General features: G+C 44.5%; 1 protein-coding gene across 19 annotated transcripts in view; it reads right to left on the bottom strand.

Annotated features, from left to right (window-relative positions):
• Positions 1-23163, bottom strand: part of DTNA (dystrobrevin alpha) — a 223993-nt gene that overhangs the window by 163180 nt on the left and 37650 nt on the right. For 3 of the 19 annotated variants that reach the window (XM_040550325.1, XM_040550319.1, XM_040550322.1), the window contains exon 1: positions 14293-14514. The exons of 2 other annotated variants lie outside the window; for them this stretch is intronic. In XM_040550325.1, coding sequence (XP_040406259.1) covers positions 14293-14309 — 17 coding nt within the window. In that variant the 5' untranslated portion in view covers positions 14310-14514. Of the gene's footprint in view, positions 1-5467; positions 5542-14292; positions 14521-19922; positions 20095-21229; positions 21392-23163 lie in introns of those variants that run through there. 14 more of the 19 variants (XM_040550317.1, XM_040550318.1, XM_040550330.1 and 11 more) reach the window with 9 other exon arrangements.

The raw sequence follows: 23163 nt of genomic DNA, 5'->3' as shown, positions 1-23163 counted from the left end.
AGGGTTCAAAGTTTAGTTGACCTTCCATTCTGCTCTGGACAGGTGAATGAACAGGACTGTCAATTTTGTAATAACTAGTTGAATTTTCCTTGTAATAAGATTTCCAGTGGAGATTACTTTCCAAGCAATTCTACCTGTCAATTTTCTACAGGGTCAGGAGAACCACTGCAGTTCTGGATCATGAATTGTGTATGACAGCATAAAACAAGGATAAATTACAAGTACAACATTTGATAAATAAAAGACAAAAGATAAGGATTCTACTTATATAGTACTCAAATAACCAGGTGAGTTGCTAGTACCAGAGTCTGGCACTGAAAGCAAACCAGTACCGACTTGGTAAAGAGAGCGACGCTGTTAACAGTGTGATTTCCATGTAGGCTTCCCATGGACTTCATTCACAGTTACAGCTGCTCAGCATCTCCAAAAATCCGACACAAATGGTAATACTGCATTCACAGCTCTGAAACGTGTATGTGTGCAATGCACCCTCCACCACTGCTATATTTCTAGAGCATGAAATGGGCTTACTTAATGAGTGAAAAACGAATGAATTTATGAATGAATGGGCATCCTTTTCCAAAAGCCATCAGGACAGAGGGCAGCTGGGTGTCAGAAAGGTGGGGGTTTCTTTCCCCAACCCCTCAGACAGTCTGATCTCTTCTGGGGCTTGACCCATGAGGCAGACTAAAGCACAAAGCGGTCCTGGGGTACCTTCATTTTGCTCTCTGCCAAAGACCGCCTCCTCTCCCTGACCCACCGACACACACTGGCAGTTTATTCAGGAGTGCTGCTGGCCCAGTGAAAAGAGGGAATGCAATTCCTCTCCTGTCACTCCTTGATCAGAGAAGCTTTGAAGGGCATGTATGTGCAGCGCCTTGCTCTCTGGAGGGGTGAGAAAAAAGGGAGAAACAGAGGAGTCACTCCCAATATATCTGGAAGCACAGAGCACAGACCATCTGGGTTTCTCGCCACAGAATGAGGCCCAGGACGACTATGAGAGCCAAAGAAAACTTGGCTTAAACTGTAAAGCTCTTGTAGTATTGTATTTGCTAGTGGTAGGATGGTTTTAGCTAAGTTTCACTAGACAAATCCCAGTAGTAAAACTTAGATTTAAACATGCCTGTCATTCTAAATCCTGCTACAGGAATCACAGCTGCTGTGTTTTCCAGTAGGAAGAGAGGACGGGATTTAGGTTAGAACCAACTATTCATTACACAGACTCTTCTTCCAAAGAGAACTGCAATGTCTTTTGCCCAAACTTTAGCACCTTAAATAAAAGATAATTTACAAGTGTTAAATCTGTTCTCTCCTGCTGCTTTTGCCACTTACTGAAGCATTTTGAAAATCCCATTCTTTATTTAAAAGCCTAATTATCAGGAGTGGCTATTAATTCCCCAAACCACCTCTCTTTGCCGATTTTTTGCCTAAACCAATAAAGGAATTTAAAGGGACCCAGGCTGTAACCTCCATTCTGCTAATGCAGAGCTAAGTTGCTCCAGCATAACCGCAGCCCTGCAGCAGGTCCTTTCCCTTGCCCTGTCACCACCCCAAGCCCATGGAGCTGAGGGTGACAAGCCCAGGGAAGCAGAGCGGTGCCCTGCACCACTGCCCAGTGGTAAGAGGTTTCTCAGTAATAAAAATAAACCCCAATTTCTCCGCTTCCTCCCTGAGCTGCCCGGGTACCAGGCAGCTCTAACTTGCTTTCAGCTCCACCAGCTGCCCAGATGCTGTGCATCATCCCGGGGCACCGTGCGGGGCTGACTGAGCTCTGCAGCTCGTGACCGGCGGTGGAGCACATCTCACCAGCACGGGGAAGGGACAGAGGAAGGAACTGAAGAACAATTCAAAACAAGGTTGCTTGAAGCTTTCGACATTCCTTCCTTTTTCTTTTACCAGTGACATTTAGAAATATGTAAGCCTGAAGCCAACCCAAGGGGTAACGCCTTGTTAAGGAATGATAGCTCACTTGGTTTATCAGAGTTGCGTTCATTTGAGAAATCTCCTTCCAGTGACCACAGATCCTGCACTGTCAATGCGTCTAAGGCAAGCAAGCCCCTTGCACATGATTAAAAATGTTTCCTGTTGCAACAAAGCAGCACCAGATGCGCTGTGGGGTTCCCTTAAAGAGAAAAGCTGGTACCAAAATACATGGGACCAAAATACACTATCCATATGCGTACAGATACTTAAACATGTATTTATACACACACACACATCAACACTCACACTCCAGGTAACTTAACCTGGAGTCACCCGGACTTGTGTATTTCCTTTTCAAACCCATGACAAGAGTGTGATGATGGAAAGTTATAAAAGTTAAAGAAAAAAGAGTGTTCCAAAAGCCCACAAGCATCTTCACTGAAAAGGCTTTTCACGTCTTCGTACTCAATGTACTGTATTAAAAAAAATCAGTTTAATAGCTGACTCCTTATACATGATTAATGTATTGTATTGCATGTAAGTGCTCTCCTGTTTCTAGGAACATCCAGTTGGGTGATACTCTCATTTGTGATTCATACGCATGTTCTCTTATAATTACAGTGAAATAACAGTTTGTGGGGAAGTGGTTTTTAAAGGTATGTCGGGCGCTACAGGAGAAGATCAAAGTAAAATAAAACTTACATGGAAGCAAAAATCATGCGTGAGTAACAACAGCATGAACGTTAACAATAGCCTGAGTAAATATGTGTAATTCTAAACAGGGTGGACTGAATTTTTCATAATAGTAATTAATCGTGGAAGTCTACATTCAAATGAAAAGGCTGCGAAGATAATCTTGCACGTACCACCATAATCATTGCTTCAAAAATATATACATATACGTGCCTGGGTTCCCATAGGCAGGGAGATACTCATGACAAGAAGTCAGCATGGATCTTTACCCGTAGTGTTTGGGATCCCACGAATACTGTAGACACACAAGTGAAAACGACCTCAGCGAGCAGAAGAGTGACCGGAGCAGCTGGAATGACCTCAAGTCCATATCCCTGCATCATCAAGAAGCAGAAAACAACTGCAAAATGGGCCGGACACGGCACATCAGGATCTAGCCACCTGTTGCTTTGCTCAAGTGAGCAAAGGCAGTGACATTGAGGCAGCGGTTGGGAACGACATTTTGCCCGGCCGTCTGAAATAAACAGAAATATTCCCTAGGCGTGCGGTAAGCAGAGCTTGGACCAGCCTCGCAGCAGGTCACCCCCAGCGTCCCTGCTCCTGCTGTCCCCGCAGCCTGCTGGGGACTCTGGGTCGCACCCGACAGCGCTGCAAACCACAAAACAAATGGGTTTCCAGCTTGGCCATCTGCATTTTGAACCTCTATGCTCACCGGCAGGGCTTTGGCATTTATCTTGGTAAAAGCAAATCGCAAGTGCAGCGATCGACCAGTGAGCAGCAGTCTTTGTGGAATTACTCAGTCACCCGGAGTCCTCACACATCTCACAGGTTAGCTCACTGCTTCTCAAATATCAGACGAAAATAAAAACTGAAGAGGACAGCCCAAGTCTGACTTAAACAATTGAGGCAATGAGCACAGAACAAAGTATGCCAGAAGAAAGTTATTTTTCAGAATGCTATATGACTAGAATAAAAACTATAGAGATGTTCGGAACAAAGGAGAAGCACCAAATAACATATTGTCCCTGTGCAAAATTTATTTTTCAGTAACTGTAGTATTGACATGCAATGCTTTGAAGGCGATATCCAAATATCACAATGCTCCTTTAATGTACAGCTACAAGGATCTTGTTTTGCTGATATAAACTACAGGAAAGAGAAATTCTTGTGGTTCAAATTGCTCTGAGAATTCCATATATCCTTTTTTTTCAGGAATACTATCATGCAATGCAATGTGAGAAAAGAAACAAAAATAGCAAACAAAGGAGAATGTCTTTCTTCATTCCCAGGTGAATGGATGACACCATGACTTGTCTTCAAATATCTTAAAAGTGTCACTGCAAGAGAGTGACAGGTGTTAAAGACACTTCCTACCTTCCCCAATAACATCAACCATCAGACTGAAGAAAGAAAACCTTCATTTTTTTCCCTGGTATTTATTTTCCTTCCCCTTTACAGAAATCTAGTCTTCTGTGGGATGTAGTGACACTTTAAAACTTTAAGTGTGAAGGTTGTATAAACTGAATTAACTCAAAGGCTAAAATAAAAATAATATAAAAAATCTACTACCAATCTTAATAGAGCAGTTTAAAAGGACATAATCACTGTGAAGTCTGTGCAACTGTTTGTGTAGATGAAGGGCTTCAGGGAGGTGAAAGATTTTCTCTGACGCTGACTGTAGTAATATTTGCAATGCCTTGCAGGGCCCGAATGTCCTGTAAGATGCTGCCTGTGGGACCAGATCCTACAGCAGGACACACCACCCTGTCAATGGCAGGAACATGCAGGTGATGCTCTCTGTGAACGCCAGGCGGCCTACCAGGTCCCTGCATGTGTGCCAAGCTGCAACCTGCCTCCTTGCTGGGGCAGAACCAGGTGGGGACCATCCCCATGCCCTGCCCTTGGGCTGCAGTGGAAGGAAATCCAGAAACAGCAGCAAAAAGGGAAACATTCAACAGGCTGCAAGCTCTGGACAGCTGAGGGAGCAGGACTGCTGGCAGCACTTGCAAGAAGTACCTGCTGTGGTGGTCACAGGCAGGCTGTGGGATACCTGCACTGCTGTGGGATGGCAGGTAAGGCACGGCATGACACGGTGTCTCTGCCTGCACCCCCAGATGTCCGGTCTCACCCATCCCCAGCACGGTCAGCAGGATCTCTCTCTCACCATGTCTGCATGCTGTGTGACTCCGGGGCTGCCAGGGCTTTCATGCTTTACTGTTACACAGTAAAAACAGTGAAACTTTACTGCCAAGACAACAGCCAGTGCAAAGCACTACCAGAAAAACCCCAAGGAACAGCCACCCCTGACAACAACAGAGAATTCAGGGTGCACAAAACACGTCTGCACTGTTAACAACCTTGTGTGAATGACTTTAGAGCTCTTATCTGCCTCTACCCTCTGTGTAGTACTAGCAAAAGGTTTGAGAAGCACTCCAAACATCTGAGTCTGACCTTAAGAAGCTAAAAACCTTAACAGAAATTGCACAAAGAATTTTGTTTCTTTCATAAGCTTCAGAAACACATTCTTGGAAATCCCCAGTGCTCTTCTGTCAAACAATGTAAAGGTGAATAAATGAAGCAAAGAGCAAAAGTATTATGGGGGCAGACCCTTCTCGGCCTTTCCTTGCATTGTACAGCCCTTCACATCTGTAGCACAAGTTCAAAGCTTGAATAAAAACTCTGTCACTGTCTGACAAAGGCTTTGCACTCACGTTGTATCAAAAAGCACCCAATCACATTTTCAACAGTTTTTTTTTCCTCTGCAAGAAAGTTTTCAAATGTAAATCATACGTCTCAAAGCCACTGCCAGTACCCAACAGCTTCCCACAGAAGACAGTTAGCTGCGCCCTACCCGTGGAAATGATGCTCCTCCGATTGCTTGCTCTGTTCCCTGCTTCCTCCACCTCAGAGCGCTCAGATCAGATCCTGCCCCAGAGAAAAACCAGAGTCAAAGGCTTGGGATACTCAGAGCCTAGTCCTGGAGCCAGGCTGCAGGAGGATCAAGGAGTACTGGGCTGAAGCAGCATGGAAGGGAGATGTATCAAAGCGCGCTATCACTCAACCATCACGCACAGGTAATTGAGAGCATCTTAATTTGAGACCGCTGGTCACCATCTGGCAATGAAACTAGGAAACACCAAATGAGTTAAAGCAAGCTTGTGCGTTCCAGAGTATTTTACTTGTGAAACCCATCGTCATCTGACTTCATGCTGTGGTGTCGTGCCCAGTTTAGCTGTTTAATACAACTTATATTAGCTTTGTTTCTCCTCCTTTTCAATTGCAAGCTGATTTTGTCTTTCCAAGAGACAATCACACGTGAGTGCACACATAATCCTCTAATTCAGGATGTTTCTAACCTGAAAGGAAGCTACGTGCAGAAGAGAACAGCTGAGACCTATGAAGTTGTGCCACTCCTAAAAACAGATGCAGAAGACAGACATTGTGATGAATGTTAAACATGACTAATAAAGAGTTAAAAAAACAACAAAACACAACAGGATCTGCTCTCTGCCTACTTCACAGCTCTTGTGTGTGTATTTATGAATCCTGGGACAGCAGCAAAATTAGGCCTCACTGGCCATTACAAAAGAATAATTTCCTAACACGGCAAGATGTTTTTCATATATGTAACAGCTTTAAACAGCTGAAGCGCTCTGCTTCTAATTATTTTTGCTACACATGAAATATTTGAGGAAAATGTCTTAGATATCTTTAATTTGTTAATTACCAGCTGGCTCCTGCTGCGACTTATTAAGCCACTACTGCAGTGACTAACACTTCTGACAATACCAAATTAGCAAAAGCACCTTGTGGAGGAATGTGACCTGAGTGGCCCAAAAAGGGCTAGCTGCAGGTGTTTATTTTCAAATAAAGATGGTTTATGAAGACAACAAACACTAGACACCGTGCGCTGTGGGGTAAGAGCGAAGCTGAGGGACGCAGCCAGCACAGAACCCTGTGCCGGGCCCGTCCTGGGGTTGTGTCCCTACTGCTCCTTGTGACATCCGTCCCCAGCTCTGCAGGCCGCCCAGGCGCCCATCTGGAGAAGCAGGAGCATTTGGGATCTCCCTCAGGCATCACTTTGTGCCCCATGGGTGCTCCAGGGCCTACGTCTGGCCTGAAGGCAGAAGGGAAGCCTCTCGCTGCAGGCCAACGGCAGGGCTGCGCAGCAGGGACAGAGGGGCTCGGGGATGGCAGGGGCTTGGGGACAGCAGGGCCTTTGCATCTGGGAAACAGGAAAAGGAAGGTGATGGAAATGTGCTTTCTGGTAAAAGGCTTCTCTGCACTGTTTCAGGCACAACACTTTTCCTCTCGCCTCTGAATACAGGCCCTTTTATTTCCCCAAGTCCAAGCACTTCCTGCTGAATTGATTGGGTCAATAATATAGCTCGGACAGGAACTTACACTTCTTAGCGCTAAGTGTGTGAAATAACGTTACTTGCCCTGCCAAATCCTCCTGGAGTGGTTAGAAAAGACAGTCTTCTCCTGTGCTATAAAACTGCTGAACAAACCTATTCTGCTGTAATGGGAAGGGACACGTTTTCTTCCCTGCTGTAAGTAGGTCAATGAAAACATGATGTTGTGAGGGTGAAACTGTTTCCCTCTGTCCTTTTCCCCCTAATGACAGTTTCAAATCATTCTGATTTAATTACGTTTCCAGTGTTAGCTGTAATAACACTGTAAGGTTATTAACGACTGATATATTGGTGGTCCTAAGGTCTGGGTTTTGTGCTTCCTTGCAGGCTGATTCTAGCCTCAGGTATATCCATGCAATTCACACGCAGGGTGCAATATTGCACAGCTGAGAAAAGCCTGCAAAGAAACGTGGATGTGGAAGTGCAACAATACATTACCATACGGGAAATTTTAACTCCCAGCCCTGAGATTAGCACTGAGCTTTTACATCAGTCTGATCTCTTATTTGAGGATGAACTTCTCACTATCTACTCTAAATCTAAAGTACCCACACTGTGAACAATGAACTTGCTCTGAATTAGTACTGGCATGAACAAAGCCAGAGTATTTTCAGTGGAACTATTCTAGTTCACAACAACTGGAGACTTCTCTGCACATATCTCAACGGAAGGGATTAACCAGTAGCTAGCAAAACATTTAACTTGCAGTGATACCTATCTGCATATTAAATGCAAATTAAAGGGCACTGGAAATAAAAAATATATGTTGGGTGAGAACCCCTCAAAACAGAAAAAAAAAAGTTACACTGAAGAGAATACAGAATGCCTGCAGTCTCAGCAAACGAAATTTTAGAAACCAAAACGGGTGCTGCCTTTTTACTGAGTGCCTCTCTCTCTTTTAGGCCAGATGGTGTAAATTAGTTTTGTTGACATTAACTGAAAAAAAAAGAAAGAGTAATTAATTCCCCTGACGTAATGCCTGTTGTAAACCCTCCCTCAACCACACAGGCACTCCAAAGGCCCCCTTCTGCAAGCAAATGTTTGCCACAGCAGAGTTTACACGCTCTTACACCCCGCTCCAAGCAGCCCTGGCTCGCACGCAGCTAGCCTGCCGAGGACAGCAAAGCTCAGCGCATGCAAGTGGATGCCACTCGGGCCTCAGCGTGAAATTTGTACCCTGTAAAAACCCATGACTTCAAAGGGGACTCGCATTTCATCCTACAAATCCAATTACGTGTTTCAAATTTAGGATGGCTTGTCAAGTGCCAGCTGACAGAGTGATGTCCCCAAGTATTTCAGGACGATGATATTTGAGCTGAAATGCAAAGCCAGCTGTTTATGCCTTAACTACTTACCTAAGGAACATTTCAAAATGCGGAAACTATACAATGATTAAGTGCCTTTGCACCTCAGCAAAACCCATCCCGCTCTGCACAGAGACCTTTCCAACCAGGATTTAGAAAGCACATATTGCAGTAAGAAAATAATTCTGGGTGTAGGATTATCACCAGTATCAGCAAATCACAAGACTGGTAGAAAAGATATGTAATCCACCGCCCGCAGTGAGCCAAAGCCAGCTACACTTTGCTCATGTTTATTAAAGCTATTGCTAACACCACCAGTGATGGAGACTCCACAGCCTCCACCGACTGCATTTCAGGGGTAGCCTTTTCCTAGGGCTTACCTCATCTTCTTCGCTTCATTTTAGAGCCATTTCTCTTTGTCTGTGGGCATGGAAAAGAGACAAGTGGTCTCCTTTTTGAAACTGCCTGTTCTGTGCTTGAACTGTCTGCTTCCTACCTGCTCCTGCTCTACCTGTCAGGGGCAGGGTGGAAAAAAAAGTGGACTTCTTCTTCCAAGGATGAGATACCAATTTGTATTTCTTTGCTCCACACAGAGTCTGTCTGTATAGGTAGCCTTGCTGAACACAAGCCCAGGCACTCCTCTATGACAGCATACAGCAGAAAAGGGATGGCCCCAGTGACCTGTGACACAGGTACAGCCAGAGCTGGAGAGTCCAAGGTTGGCCTCTGCCAAAGGCTGGCATCTCCTGGGCAGAGCACAGTGCGTGACTTCTCTAGTGTTACACAGGAACAGCTGCAAAAGCCAATGCTTTGTACACAGGGAATTTATTTCCACTTTATGGAAAGGCGAATGGCCTGAAAAATTAGCAGCCTATCTACTTTATGCCTTTTTCAGAGAGAATACACCGCTTCAATGTGGACACACATTAAATAACTCAAAGCTTAGGTCCATTCACTCCAAGTTACCACCGAGTTCTTGTAGGTGACTGCGACTCTCAGCAGACACATATCTGCCCTACAATGTAAATGCACCGGCTTGCCAAGAGTTCACCTAAGCCTGAAAACTGTTAAAAAATTCCCTGGTTTAGACTAGTTAGAGCTAGTTTAAACTCTAGCTCTTTAGATACTGTTTGGGAATACATCACCAGATTTGATGTGGATGGAAAACTCATATTTGCGTGGATACTTTTTAATCATCAGCTACCTAATCATTCCTTGAGCTGTATGATTACTGAAATTGCATTTACTATCTCCTAGACTCCCATAACAGCTTCTTGCCATCATTATGTTAGCAAGTTTCCTCTGCTTACACCCACTTTCTACTACAAAACTTTTTTCTTTTTTTTTTCCAGTTGCTCTGCTAAACTCTAAGCTTGACCTGAAATTCTGCACACTAGATATTGCAGTCAAGCAGAATATATTATATATATGCATTCAGCAATTTTCAAAGCTAAAGTTCAGGAAAAGATAGTTCCACCTGTGCTGAAAAAAATCCTTTATAATTCTTTTGCTGAGAAGCATTTGCTCCTCCATGCTTTCAAATAAAAACTACACCCTTGTTAAATGGTGTATTTAAAAAATGTGTTGGGGAAGGGTAAGATTAATTCTATCTGCAGCTGTTGTTTGGTAATGAGTACTCAAGGACAATGTTGCTCTGAGCACACTTTTCTGTGCTTTAGCTGTGCTTACTTTAATTGTGCTTGAAAGAACTAGTCACTAGTTGTCAATAAATTGTTTTTAATGCCTCCTTGCTCACAGACTTCTGTGTGTCTGATTCATCTTTTTCTCTCTCTCTTTTTTTTTTTTTTTTGGCTTCGCTGAGTGCAAATGTTCTTAGAAATTTACAAGGAGGTATTTTACAGGATAGCCTTATCCTTACAACAGATGCAAAAGAAGGTAGGAGCGTAGCACTTACGTACCACTTTCCATCCCTTCATCTCAGAGGACTTCACAAAACTGGGCAAGTGTTTCTGTCCCCACCCTTAGATGAGATGATGCCAAGCCCCTGGCGTGGCTTCTCAGAGATGACTGGCACAGAAGCTGACAAACTGTCTTCTGTTCCCTCCCCTGCCCCAGGGAAGGTTAAGTTCAGCTGATCATGGCATGCCAACGAATAAATTCATAAGCAGGGATTCACCGTCTCCAGCACTTTCCCATCTCCTATTACTCAACATACACTTCCTTAGTTCTGGTTTTATAGCCAAACGTAGCAAGAGGCCACGCAATTGGTTCAGACCCAGGAAAGACACCCCAAAACTTGGCTTCGCGCAATATCCCTCTGGAAGGGAGGGCAGTTTTCTCCAGGCTATTAGGTATTAGGCATGCTCTCAACTACCACAGCTGCAATTAGATGCATTTTTAAGCATCCTATTAGTGGGAAGTCTCGCTGTATTTCCAGGTAGAGTCTCTTCATACAGTAATAATTAGCTCAGGAAGTGCTTTGTTGCTTGGTACACAGGGAGCCAGGATCAATAGCGAGTGCAGGACTTGCACAGGTTCCCATCTGTGAGGGCTCCTGGGCCCCGAGGTTACACGTGGCTACAGAGGACACTGTGATTTCATTACGTTTGGTTTTGTGTGTTTTCTTCCTTTATACCGGAGTTACAAAATTACAGAATCGAGGCTTTCTGTAGCGTGGTGCCTTGTATTAGGCATTGCCTGTCATATTCTGCCAAAACAAATTAGCCGCTGGCGCTGGGAGTAGATTCATTAGGACCCAAAGGAAATTATTTCACTGAGAGCTGCTCCTAGGTACTTGTGAGCTCAGAAACATGCCAGCATCTTCTCAGGGACCCTTGGGGAACCAGCCCTTACGCTCTTAACCAAGCAGTTCCTGACAACACTCCCCTTTTCCAATTTTTGGCAGAATGATCACTGAGAAAAGCTTGAAGATGAGGCTAGAAATAAAGATTTACAAAGGAAAAAATGGTCATGACAGAAAGGAAATGGGAACCATATATAATAACTGTAGAGTCTGGCAAGGAAGGATTTTAACACCCATATGTGTATTCCTGCCACGGGTTTTACCAGGGTTTGCAATGAAAGGATCATAGGACGTATTAAATGAAAAAATGCTGCAAACCCATTCGCACCTTGGAAAGCATGTTTTTTCTGAATTCTGTGACAAAGTCACTTGCAACTTAATGGTAACGGAGGAGGGGGGACTGCGATCTGCCTGCTCTGAGAGCAGACCTGTTACCAGCCGCGATAAGGCATGGCTCGTCCCCAGGCGACACCAGACAGGTGCCAGGAGCAGGAAAGCGTGGCACGTGGCAGCGATGGCCAACACACTGGCATCAGGGGAGCACCCCAACCGCAAAGGCGCCTCCCCAAATCTGGAGGCACCCCTGCTGCAGCTGTCGGCCTGCGTGGCGCTCGGTGTGCTCAGTGTGCTCGCTCCCCTCATCGGCGCTGTCCCTGCCTGCTGCGGGGTGCCACCGCGACACGCCGCCCAACACACACGGCACCACGGCACCCTAACAGCGCACCAGGGCTGGCCAGGCATTCTCCATTTTGTAAAAAAAAAAATAAAAAAATGCCAACACTATAATAGTATATAAACTGTATCAAATACACCGACATCTTCTGCAGGAAAATACCAGTTTATTGAAGATTTTCCATTTTACCGCTAAATCAGATTGAAAGATGCTATTTCAGGTGGGTTTGATACACCAGAACATATTTTTTAAAGTCGACCCAACATCGCAATGCAGCTCCTTATTTTGGGAATGCCTGCTCCTGGGTGAGATGCCCACTCCTTTCCAGGAACTGTCCTTTTTTTTTGTTTTAATGGTGGCTTCGCTTCCCACAATACAAAGCAGGTTTCCCTCTGACAAAGCTCTCTGGTGCCTCCTGGACATTTAATTATGGGAGAAGGGTCTCAGATAATGAAATGGGAACATCATGCTCCTGAACCAATGCTTCTGAAAAGCAATAAACTGTGGTAGGGAAATGCAATTTAATTTTGAACTGACTCAGGAATTTCCCATGGAACATTAATTCTATTTTCTGCTCACCTCTGAATGTCAGTCTATTTTTCTTTTTCAGTTTAGGAAGCTTATAAAAGGTGTTGTGAAACTTTCCAAATCTGTGAATTCCTCCTCCCCCCCTCCCTCCTCTTGCTGTAGCCCTGGGGAGGGAGATGCCGACTGAAAACAGACGCCTATTGTACCAAGCCTGAGCAGAGGCGATGCCTGTCCCGAGGACCTGCTATCCACATCCGTCACACAGAAAAGTAAGAAAGGTATTCCCACCCCCTTCCGTTTTGCAGGGGCTCAGAAAGCTCAACTTGCCCGAAGCTGCACAGGAATCCAGTGCAAGAGCCAGAAACAACCACAGCTCTGCTAAGCCCCGCTGTAATTTTTTACTCATCCTAACATATTTTGTCTCAAACTACTTCCACTTCAATACCAAAACAAATAATTACAGCGATACCTTAATTTAAGAACCAGTTGCCCCGGAAATTTAGCATGAGACTGAAGTGTTTAGCTAGTCTGAACTAGTTAAGAGAATACCCAACTGTTATCAACTATCCGAGAACTGGCTTAAATGGCTTAAATGCTCCTGCAATTTCTCTTTTCTCCATTATTTATATTAAAAGTTCTGCATTTGCCTCTCCTTCATCCCCCAGATTTAACCACTCAGAAAACATCTCACGGCAGATCTGCTCACCCACATGCACCCAATGTTTCACAAAACTCCGGAAAGCTGATCAACAAGCATGGACTCGATCAAATGGAATAAAGACGATAAAACATATCAGATCCATCATCTTTCCTTCAAACCGAGGAAACACGTGTATTTCAGTTCATTCCGTTGCACCTATTTTTGCAAGGCATGGACTGGCATTGGATAAGTCTCTTTGCCACTCGTATCTATAGCCAAAAATGTTCGGTGTTCCAGTAACCCGCGGGCAGCGCCCGCTTCCCCCGGCTATCATGGGCAGCACTAACACGTCAGGAATTTGGAGCATGTTTGGGCGAACGGCCACCGACACCAGGGCTCGGAGCTCCTCTGCTACAAGTGTGCAACACGTGTGCCCAAAATGTGCGAGAAAAATGATGCTGCTGTCATTTAGGCAATTCTCACATCACAGGGTTAGAGGAAACTCTCACAATATCAGTTCCTGCTATGCAACAAATTTTACATCTAACTTCCAACCGAGTTGCTGATATTTAATAAATCCTTTTGGCCAAAGGAACACCACAACTTCACCAGAAATGTTTGGGAAATACCCTGAAAATACCACTGAATCTGCTAGATACTGAAATTACTTTTGCTAAGTTGTAGAAAGAATATGATAGCTTGAATCTTCTTCTTACTCACAAACTCACATCTCCAGTAATTACTACCAGGGGAATGCATACATTTTTTAATTACCACTCGAATGACTTTATTGAGAGAAAACATAAAGGCCAAAATGTGAAAAATATATAAAGTTCAAAAGCCAAGTAAAAGCGCTATTTGGGAACAAACCAACAGAAAAGTTAAATTTAATTAACCCTGTGTTGTGATCAAACTCACACATAAGGAAATAGCAGATAAGTGAATCCAGGGCGAAAAAAGCAAACATATACTGATTATATTCTCTGTAATGCCAAAAACAACCTGCTTTTCTACTTTGTGATAATAAGCAGCATTTCAAGCATGTCTCACTCATGAAGAGCAAAGGTTTGTGATAAAATTCAGCTGACAGGAAAAGAGCACTCAGAACTGTAATGGTAAGATTATTAAAGCCCAAGACTCCCTTGCCAAGACACGCCAAGACTTGCGAGTTAACACTTCATTGAAGAATAAAGTTCAAATAACCCACAATGGGAAAACAGGGGAAAATAAATCACAGGGGAAAGCATTATTTAAAAATCTACCTTAAAGGACCTGCTGAGAGCTCTGAAAACACCAGCGAAGCACAGAGACCCCGCAGCAGCAAATGGCAAAAAGGCAAGCTTCCTACTTACCCTATGGTATGCACCATGATCTCTTTGGCCACCTCAGTAATTCCACGGAATCCAGAATTATGTTATCTTTAAGGGAATATTTAAGTCTTGAGAGGAGACAGAGGAAAGCTGACAACCAGAGCTCTGCGAGGAGCCAGGCAGAGAGGGATGAATTTAAACCCTGGCTCAAGATGCCGTGTTTTCTGCGTCTATCTTTAACTTGTAAATGATTTGGTTTCACATTCCTCTGAAGTCCTGCTGGCAGATGCCTTTGCGGAGCTTTTACCAATCACAGGCACCCAGACCCCCTCCCTCCCTCTGCCTCCCTCCTTGCTCCCTCCCTTCCCCTCCCTCCCTCCCTTCCTCCCTCCCTCTCCCCCAAGCCCGACACTCCATCCCCACCTCGTCCCCCAAACACAACACATACCCCCCCAAACACAGCGCAGCGCAGCACACACACTTCACTCCAATAAAAATACCCCCTCCTCCCGCTCCACAAGCAGCTCACACGCACTGCCACCAAACTGGCGCTTTCACCACGTTCTCCGCTCCATTTCGGAGGCTCACGCAGCCTGTACGAAGACGCTGAAATAATCCAGTCCTTCCTTTGAAGCCGTTTCAAAACATGGTATCGCATGGCGTTGGAATAAAATTGGTAAGTGGCACTGTCTGCTTACGTTCAGAACAGAGGGACCTGAAATTATTGTTTGTGCCAAATCCAGTATTAGTCAAAGTCTCTGGGTCTGAAACCTGCAGTCACTGATTAAATCACAGTAAGAAATAGGATCACAACAAGGCATTTTCCAGAGATGACTACAAATGCTACCAGCTTGAGGGGCGCGAGGGCTGGGGAGAGGAAGGCACAGAGCAGCATTTCACCCTCTGCCATAGCCAGATTCTGCAGAGATTCATCTTTGGATGCTTACAGCACCTCTCCCCGTACAGAGATCTCTATTGAGGAACTGAGTACAAAAATAAGAAAGATTGTACCTAATCTCTAACATAAAGCCTCCAAACTTTCACTCTTGGTAAATTTGTGACTTTACAATAACAATGCATTGCAATTTTGTTCAGAAGGCAGACTCTGAAATAAATAGACTAACTATTGGCAGCACTCGAGGAGACTGAAGTGAACAAGAAAGTCCTTCCACATCACCCCGTATTACTACCAGTGACTTTAGGAGTCATTAGGGTTGACACTAACCCTTGGCTCTTAATATCAGCCTTTTGAAGCTGCTAGTTCTTAATCTGTAAATGTGCATTCGGTCAAATAGTGCCTGCCATCAGGATTTCCTTATCTCAAAGACTGGTGTGAACGGAACGAGCCACAAGACTGTATGTAAAACATATGAATTATGGAACACTTCTGGTTGAAACTGGGAAATATCAATTTACAGTCACACCAGTTCAAACAGAAAACATGGTAAGAATCTTTGTTTTACAGTATTTAGCCTTGTCCTGCTGCAAGCATGGTTGGGGCAGGGGGGCTGAGGCCAAGCTGTGTCCAGAATCACTTAGCTAAAAGCACAGTTCATAAAAGCTCTGCCAATGACCTGTTTAAAGACATTTTACACTATTCAGAGCACCTGTGTTGCGAAGCCAGGCTGACTTAGTAATAAAAGTCATCATACATTTAATCCAGGCTAACAGAAAAAAAAAAAAAAAAAACAACTCAAACTTGGAAAGGCCGAAAGAGCAGTAAAAGAATAATCCTGAAGGCTGTACATTAGTGCAAAAGAAGTAAGCCTGCACTTCATCTCTGGCAAGCTACTGTTCACGCTGCTGCTGTAGGAGACAATGTTGTATAAAAACACTAACTCCACAGCCACCGTCGTGGTCAGTCCCACAGGCCCAAAGTCAAACTCCTCTCTACTTGGAGTCAGCTAAAGTTCACACACCTGGAAAAGTTGCCAGAAACATATAAATATTAAAGAATAAACTAGCTGACAAGATGACTCCTGAAAAGCTTAAAGATTTATTTTGAGTCACTAACCTTTGTTACTATTAGCAAATACAGACCTCAGTATGTTTAATGCCTGCCTCACAGAGAGCTTTATAAACTCCAGCAAGTGAAAAACATGCCAGGGCCATCCTGCCAGACACTAAGGCAGTCACTCAACTTCTCCTCTGCCTCAGGTCCTGAAACCGTGGGTTGCTGACACCACGATTCAGGGAATGTGTCCATTATTCAGTTTTAGGAGTTGCAGTGAATTGCAGGAAGGCTGCCTAGCACTGCTTCCTGATAGGGCCACGTCTACCACTGCGGCTTACAAATCTCTCACACCAGAGAAAGTCCCCAGGCCACAGCATCTCCCATTCAAAAGGAGCAACTCCATGCAGTGTAAAGGCATCACACCTCACACCAGCGTTTTGCTGTTGTTTTGTAAGGGTGTCAGACTTGAAGGGCAGATAACCATCAGAAGCAGAGTTAACATTAGGTCGTAAGGAGCACAGGGCTTCAGATGCTCGGAGAGACAAAAGAGAAGGAACAAAGAGAAGTCGTGCTTTTGTGGCTGAGAGGCTTTTCATTACCCAGATGAGCGAAGAGAAAAGCAGCTCCCCACGGAAGAAAGTGTGATGGACCAATGTGATGGATCAGAAGAGGTGAAGGATTAACACTGAACTGTTTTCAGACTCTAACCTACCCCTAGAGAGTGCTTAAGTATGGGGAAGAACAATGGCAAGGAAATCCTCAAAAGCATGCCCACGGTTTTATCTGAACTTTTGTATTTCCTTTACTATGTAAAAATTTCCTTTACTAGGGTAAAAAGAGATTGGGTTTTGGATCCTCTGAAAGAGGATCTAAGCGTTTCTTTCCCATGTCTCTTAAGAGGTTAATTATAAACCTAAGAGTATGTGGGGTGAAGCTTTGAAAATGGGATGCTTGAAATTACTGGGAAGACTTGGATGTCAACATGGACACCAAGATCCCATTTCCATGAACGGGACAGAGAGGTCGTATGTCCCAAAACTGTGTCACGTAAGCCAGAGGAGAAGATGGGTGTCCAGTTTCCTCAGACGAAGAGGTGTGCAGCAACACCAGTGCCTGACGCAGCCAGAGCTGAACACAGAGACCGGCAGAGCGTACAGCTGGGAGAGATGTACCAAGGCTGGGAGAGGGACTGCTGCTCCTTCTCTCTCAGCAGGGCATGTTGCTTAAAAACATTGCCAAATGCAACGGGGCATTAGATTTGAGATGTACAGCAAGCTCCTGTGGAGGTGCAGGAGCTGCATGTAGAGCAGGGCGCGGAGGGGGGAGTGATTTGGTGCCAGCGACAAGTGTAAATAGGTGACATGTCTGGAGCCGTGTGACTTCCTGCCATCCCCACTTTAGCCCCGTGCCTGAGAGACATGTTCTGTCCCTTCATATTCAGCTATTTTTAATGTGCGCAGAATTTGCTCTCGGTCTTCCCTTGTCTGTCAGCATCTTGAATTCATTTCTCTTGACAGTTTTAAGATTTGGACTTACTGGGACAAGCAACGTTTTTCACCCGACAGGCCCGGTCCTTCTATGTCTTACTCAGAGTAATTCGTGCTCGTAGGAACATCTCATTAACCTCTGCAGCTGATTTTCAGGGTTTGCCCAAGAGTAAGAGCTCAGCGTAGAGGACTACCATTACATGGCAGGAATGCAGTCCCCGTGTGTCACGGTGCCTCGAACACGCTGACTTTTTCAGCATTATTCATCGACTCCCCCACCCCCGGCCTGCCTCCAGCCCTGGTTACTCAGCGGCTTGGCTACCCCAAGGGCCCTCTCCAGCGGGCTCCAACAGGCAGCGTTTGGCCAAGAGCTGACCCACGAGTTGCTCCTCTCCCACCTACCACCTTTGTACTCAGAGACGGGGAGCAGCTCCTGAAGGCAGCGGGGACGGGGGGCTCTTGGTGTCACCCCATAGCACTTGCTACCCCGCTGCCCCTCGCTGCAGCTCTGGAAGGCAGCACAGGGGATGGAGATGGACGGAGATGGGCACAGCTCTGCCCCATTCCCCAGGGGGAGCCTGGCCGCCCCAAGGAAACCCATCCCAGCCCCTTGTCACCACGTCGAGTCCTCCTGCCACCCCCAGCAGGCTCACCAGCTTACAGCCGGCGCTTCGGGCTGACGCATCCGGCCACTGACAACGCTCAGGTGCGTTAGCTCCTCTGTAAAACGTATTCAAATGGCCTGTATTCTTGAAAAGCAGCAACAAAGTAAATGGGGAATGCACTCCGTACGCACTGCACAGTTTTGCAGCAACAGAGGATTCTCTGTGCTGGCTTTTCTGTTTTTAACATCTGCACTTCTGTGATTGAAGCTACATTGGAGAAAGTCCATGGTTATACCTCTAAGCTTCAGGAAAGAATCATATTTTCAGTTAATCCATTTTACTGAATACAGAAAAAAAAAATTGTGATTTACTTTTGAACGTTTCTTCCCTTTTTGCTATGTCTGGTATTGACAGCTTGTGGGCCTTTTTTGGACAAACTTGTGCTTGAAGCTAGTGTTTATCACCATACATAAGCATCTCACAAGAGTCAGGATATAAAGGCTTCGACTTTACTTTTCTACACAAGAACAAATTATGAACATTAAGTAAGAAGAATTAGGCAACTTCTGAAAAACCCTGTGCAGTTGCCTTGTCTCTGCAAAATAAAACCATTACTTACCAGATGCAGATGTTCAGTTTACTTGAAAAATACCTAAGAGATAACCAGAATAATGCGGCTTCCATTTATCTTCAGTCCAAACACTAAATACAGAAAAAAGACTACTCTTCTTGGTAGATGTCCAAACCGATAGCAAAACAAAGATCTCTGAGATTTAATAAAATCAAAAGAACTTAAAAAAAACAGTAAGCTATTGTAGATAAATTGATTAATTTTACTACATTGAAAGGAAAAATATTTATCTTTAACAAAAAAATTTAAAAGACAGGTAAACCTACTCCCACACAGCACTGACCCTTGGAAAAGTCCTTCTTGGCCTGATGGTGCTCGTGGATAAATAAAAAGGCTGTATCATCCATTATTGGTTCCGTGCCTGAAAATGCTGAACTTGAAAGGTTTGAAGTGACAGCTGTATTTCATTAAAGTCGCTTGGTGAGCAGTGCAGCTAATGAGGATCGTTTTCCTAAGGATTTATGATCCTTTGTTATTTACTGTTCCCAATGACAGCCGTCCCCATTTTCTCTAAACTCCCACAACCACTTCTACCCCTCAGGTCTTGAGCGCTGCCCATGTCTACCTTCAGCTTCTTCACATCAACCACACAACCAACCTGTGCCACCATCTCCACAACAATCCTTTGAATTTCCCCAGGCCTCCATAGCTGTCCTTCTTTCAGCTGCTGCTCTAATCTGCAGTCCCATTCCTTTTCATATTCCCTTTCATAGAATGGTTTGAGCCAGAAGGGACCTTAAAGATCATCTAGTTCCTTAAAGATCATCTAATTCCAATCATACTTTCTCACGGTCCAGGGAAAAAGCAGCAGACAGGTGATAAGAGTCAAGGAGAATCGGTAGAGTTGAGACTTCTTCCCCCATACTAAATTCAGCAGAAGGTGTCTAATGAGTTCAAAACCACTGACTGCGACCAGGAGTGTGAGAGACACGAACATCATGATTGTGTTTCCTTACAGAGCCAAACTAAGAAGCAAAATAAAACAAACAAAAAACCTGTATGCCAGTTATGAAGATTCATGACGTAGTGTTTGCTCCAGCATACGGACCTCATCGGCTCCTCATCGGTAAGAACCCTCTACGGCTTTGAAGGTTTCGTGTCTGCTCTGACCCAGTATGCAGAAGGCAGTGATGACTGCTCAGTAAGAGAGCTCATGGCAGCCAGCACCTGAAACATTTGTGAAATTAAAGATCACAACACCAAAATTTGCCTTGTCACAACCTTCTCCTGCAATGCTTGTCCTTATTCCTGAAATTATGAAATGAATGGAATATTGTTGTTAAGGAAATGGAAATGTAATCCTGTCTCATTCCAGCACATTGGTTTCATTGCAGTGCTATGTTCTGCACTGAAAGAAGACTTCCAGTAAGTTCTTTCATAAAGATGCCACAAGCATTAGGTATTCATATTTGCCTGGACAGACAACCACAGGCCTTTCGAGAAATTTGGCCAACGTCTGAAGTGTGTGTGCAGGCAGACATGCATGTGGATGACGTGACATACACTTTTTTTCAGGACTGGGATAGGATAATCTATGAAACACATTCTCTGTTCAGTTTAGCCCAACACAGGAACAACCCTCTTTCATCCACCCCACATCCCACCAAAAAATCCCTCCTGCTCTAAAACGAAACTCTGAGGCTTACTTTATTCAAACCTCCAGACAAAAACCTTGGGAAAAAGGGGAAACAGATTTTTTTTTTTTTTGTAAGAAAAAACAAACAAACAAACATAAGAACATGGAAGGAAGGCTAAAAGTCTCAGAACTGATAACAACTGTTGGAGCATTAATATATAGGGCACTGGCAGGAATCTCACCAGATCAATTACATAAAAGCACTAGCGTCTGCCTTGCCCTGTGAAGTGCATCAGGGCTCTGCAGAGGCTGTGGCAGGTGTCTCTGCCACGCAGCCATCTCCTGCCGCCTGCATCCTGACCCGACGGCATCCCCGCTCCCCTCGGACTGGGTCTCGGTCCCGCTGGGAGTAGGGACAGAAGGGGATGCCGCTGAGCCTGGGGGCCCGAGCTGGGAGGGCGCAGGCAGGGTGAGACAGCCTGGAAGAAGCTTGTCCTACTGCTCCCTCTGCTGTACCCATCCTGCGGAGAAATCCCAAATGTCAGCCGGAGAGGCTGGGGTGACGGAAGGCAGCTTTCAGCGAGCAATCTGCTCGCGGCACAGACCCCGGCCGACCCGAGAAAGGGGCAAAGCCGCGGCTGATGAGGAAGAAATGACCACCACCCCGCTCGGGAGATGGCGTGACGTGGACCTTTTTTAGCGCATCCGATCTCGTTTGCCCTGTACCTGCTGGGAGAGGTGCTATCCTTCCGCTTCCAGAACAGCGCAGGGAGCACGGGAAAACAACGCCTCTCCTTGAGCACAGTCTTCCCGCTTTGTAACCCAGATTTAGACTATGATCTCATCTTACGAGAGGGATGGGTGTCACGATCAGCTGCGCGGCTCAGCCTGCAGAGAAAGGCGCATGAAACTCCCCAGGCACGGTTCGGTTGCTTACAGCGGCCAAACGACAAGTTATGCAATGCCGGCAGTAAATGCCTCACATACCCTGGCTGCTCGCAGACATCAAACGGGAAAAAAACACCCAATTTGTGAATCATGTTAATGCCACACTGCATTTAACAAGATGAAGCATAAGCAAAAGAGGGGAAAGGGGGCATATGGCTCATAGAAACGCAGTCAATTCATCATTTGGGAATTAGCAATTTGATTGTCAGAGAAAGAACTTTTTTAACCCGTGTCTTTTTTAACCCACAACCACCTGAGCATCACTTCAGTCAATAATCTCACCGCGCACACTATTTCTGAGCGTTGAAAAACTGGCAGCACTGGCTACCACCTATAAAAGGCATTTGCAGCTGCCATGAAAGCCCTTCTTTGAATACAGTGAAAACTGGTACCCCGAGAAAAATACGTACTTCCAAACGCTCAGACATTACAGTGTGCTTTTCCCGATCTTCAGAGCAATATTTCAGTTACTGCACACTTCCCTTTTAGCTCTGATTTATGGAAATCCAAACCAGAGTAGAGACTATCTCAGAGGAAGAAATCACGCTCAAGCACTTTTCTCTGAGAAGGTGCAAACTCATCAGAATAGGAAGGAATGATTAGAAGAATCAGCACCTTCAGGAAAAGCATACACTTTCCATATGAAAAGAGACGATTAAAGGCTGAACGGATGGAACGCAGCATTTAGGATTTGGCGACTTTGAAAGTCCAATCAGATACTCATCTTAAACCTTCTGGAGAATTTCAGGAACTTTACACAACGATTACTAAAAATAAAACCCCAAACCCTCCTAACACGAGTATGAGATTTAAAAAAAATAATAATTAGTGAATTCTAGAAAGGCAGTGTTAACAGATTAACTGCATTCCCTTTTTCTCCAAGCCCTAAGAATGATTTCCTTTTGTATTATAGAACATCTTCCAGCTAATGAAAACACTACAAACTGGATTTTATGATATAACATGGTGATAAAGTGAATTACATTTAAATGTCAATGGGATCTATGGAACAGAGCAAACTTGAAAAAACTCATTCAGTAATTTTAAAGTTGTGAATAATTAGCATGGCATTTTCAAACGCACTTGGTCATGACCTAATTCTTCTTCAAATGCTTCAATTTTAGTTTTCACAAAGCTATACAAGCCCAGCAATACTACCACAGCAGTAGAACCAATGCTACAACAATAAAGTCCTACTGGAAAATCTCACCTTTAAATGAGTGGCACTAGCAAAGGAAGGGGAAATGACAATTTGGGGTAGAAACCATTCTTTTCAGTTGCACTACTCCAAATTTCCATAAATGCAAACAAACCCAGTTTGGTCTCAAGAGGGACACAATGATGTGTCTAATTCACACTTGCTCAGTTTACATCAAAAAGGAACTACTCTCATCCACATTTACAGCTGGAATGGAATTGAAAGCATAAACTAAACTAACAACTTCCACAGGAAAAGTGATAAGATCGAAAAATATTTTATCTGTAATAATCCACGAATATGTACAAATTATTTTAACATTGCCCTGTGACGCATCATGACAAACAACCCACGCATAAATATACAATGTGTATGCATAGAAGCTAAGCCCAGGTCTGGACATAATCTACTTGCTGTCAGATACCACAAAGCTGCTTTGAATAAACATCCTCATTTTTACAGCTCTTTCTCCCCTCTCTGAATTCATTCTGTTTATCCCCAAATAAAAGAAATT

This window comes from Cygnus olor, chromosome 2, assembly GCF_009769625.2.
Source record: "Cygnus olor isolate bCygOlo1 chromosome 2, bCygOlo1.pri.v2, whole genome shotgun sequence".
Taxonomy (NCBI): Eukaryota; Metazoa; Chordata; class Aves; order Anseriformes; family Anatidae; genus Cygnus; species Cygnus olor.
Note: the sequence above shows the minus strand (reverse complement) of the source record. Positions and strands in the feature narration are given on the sequence as shown.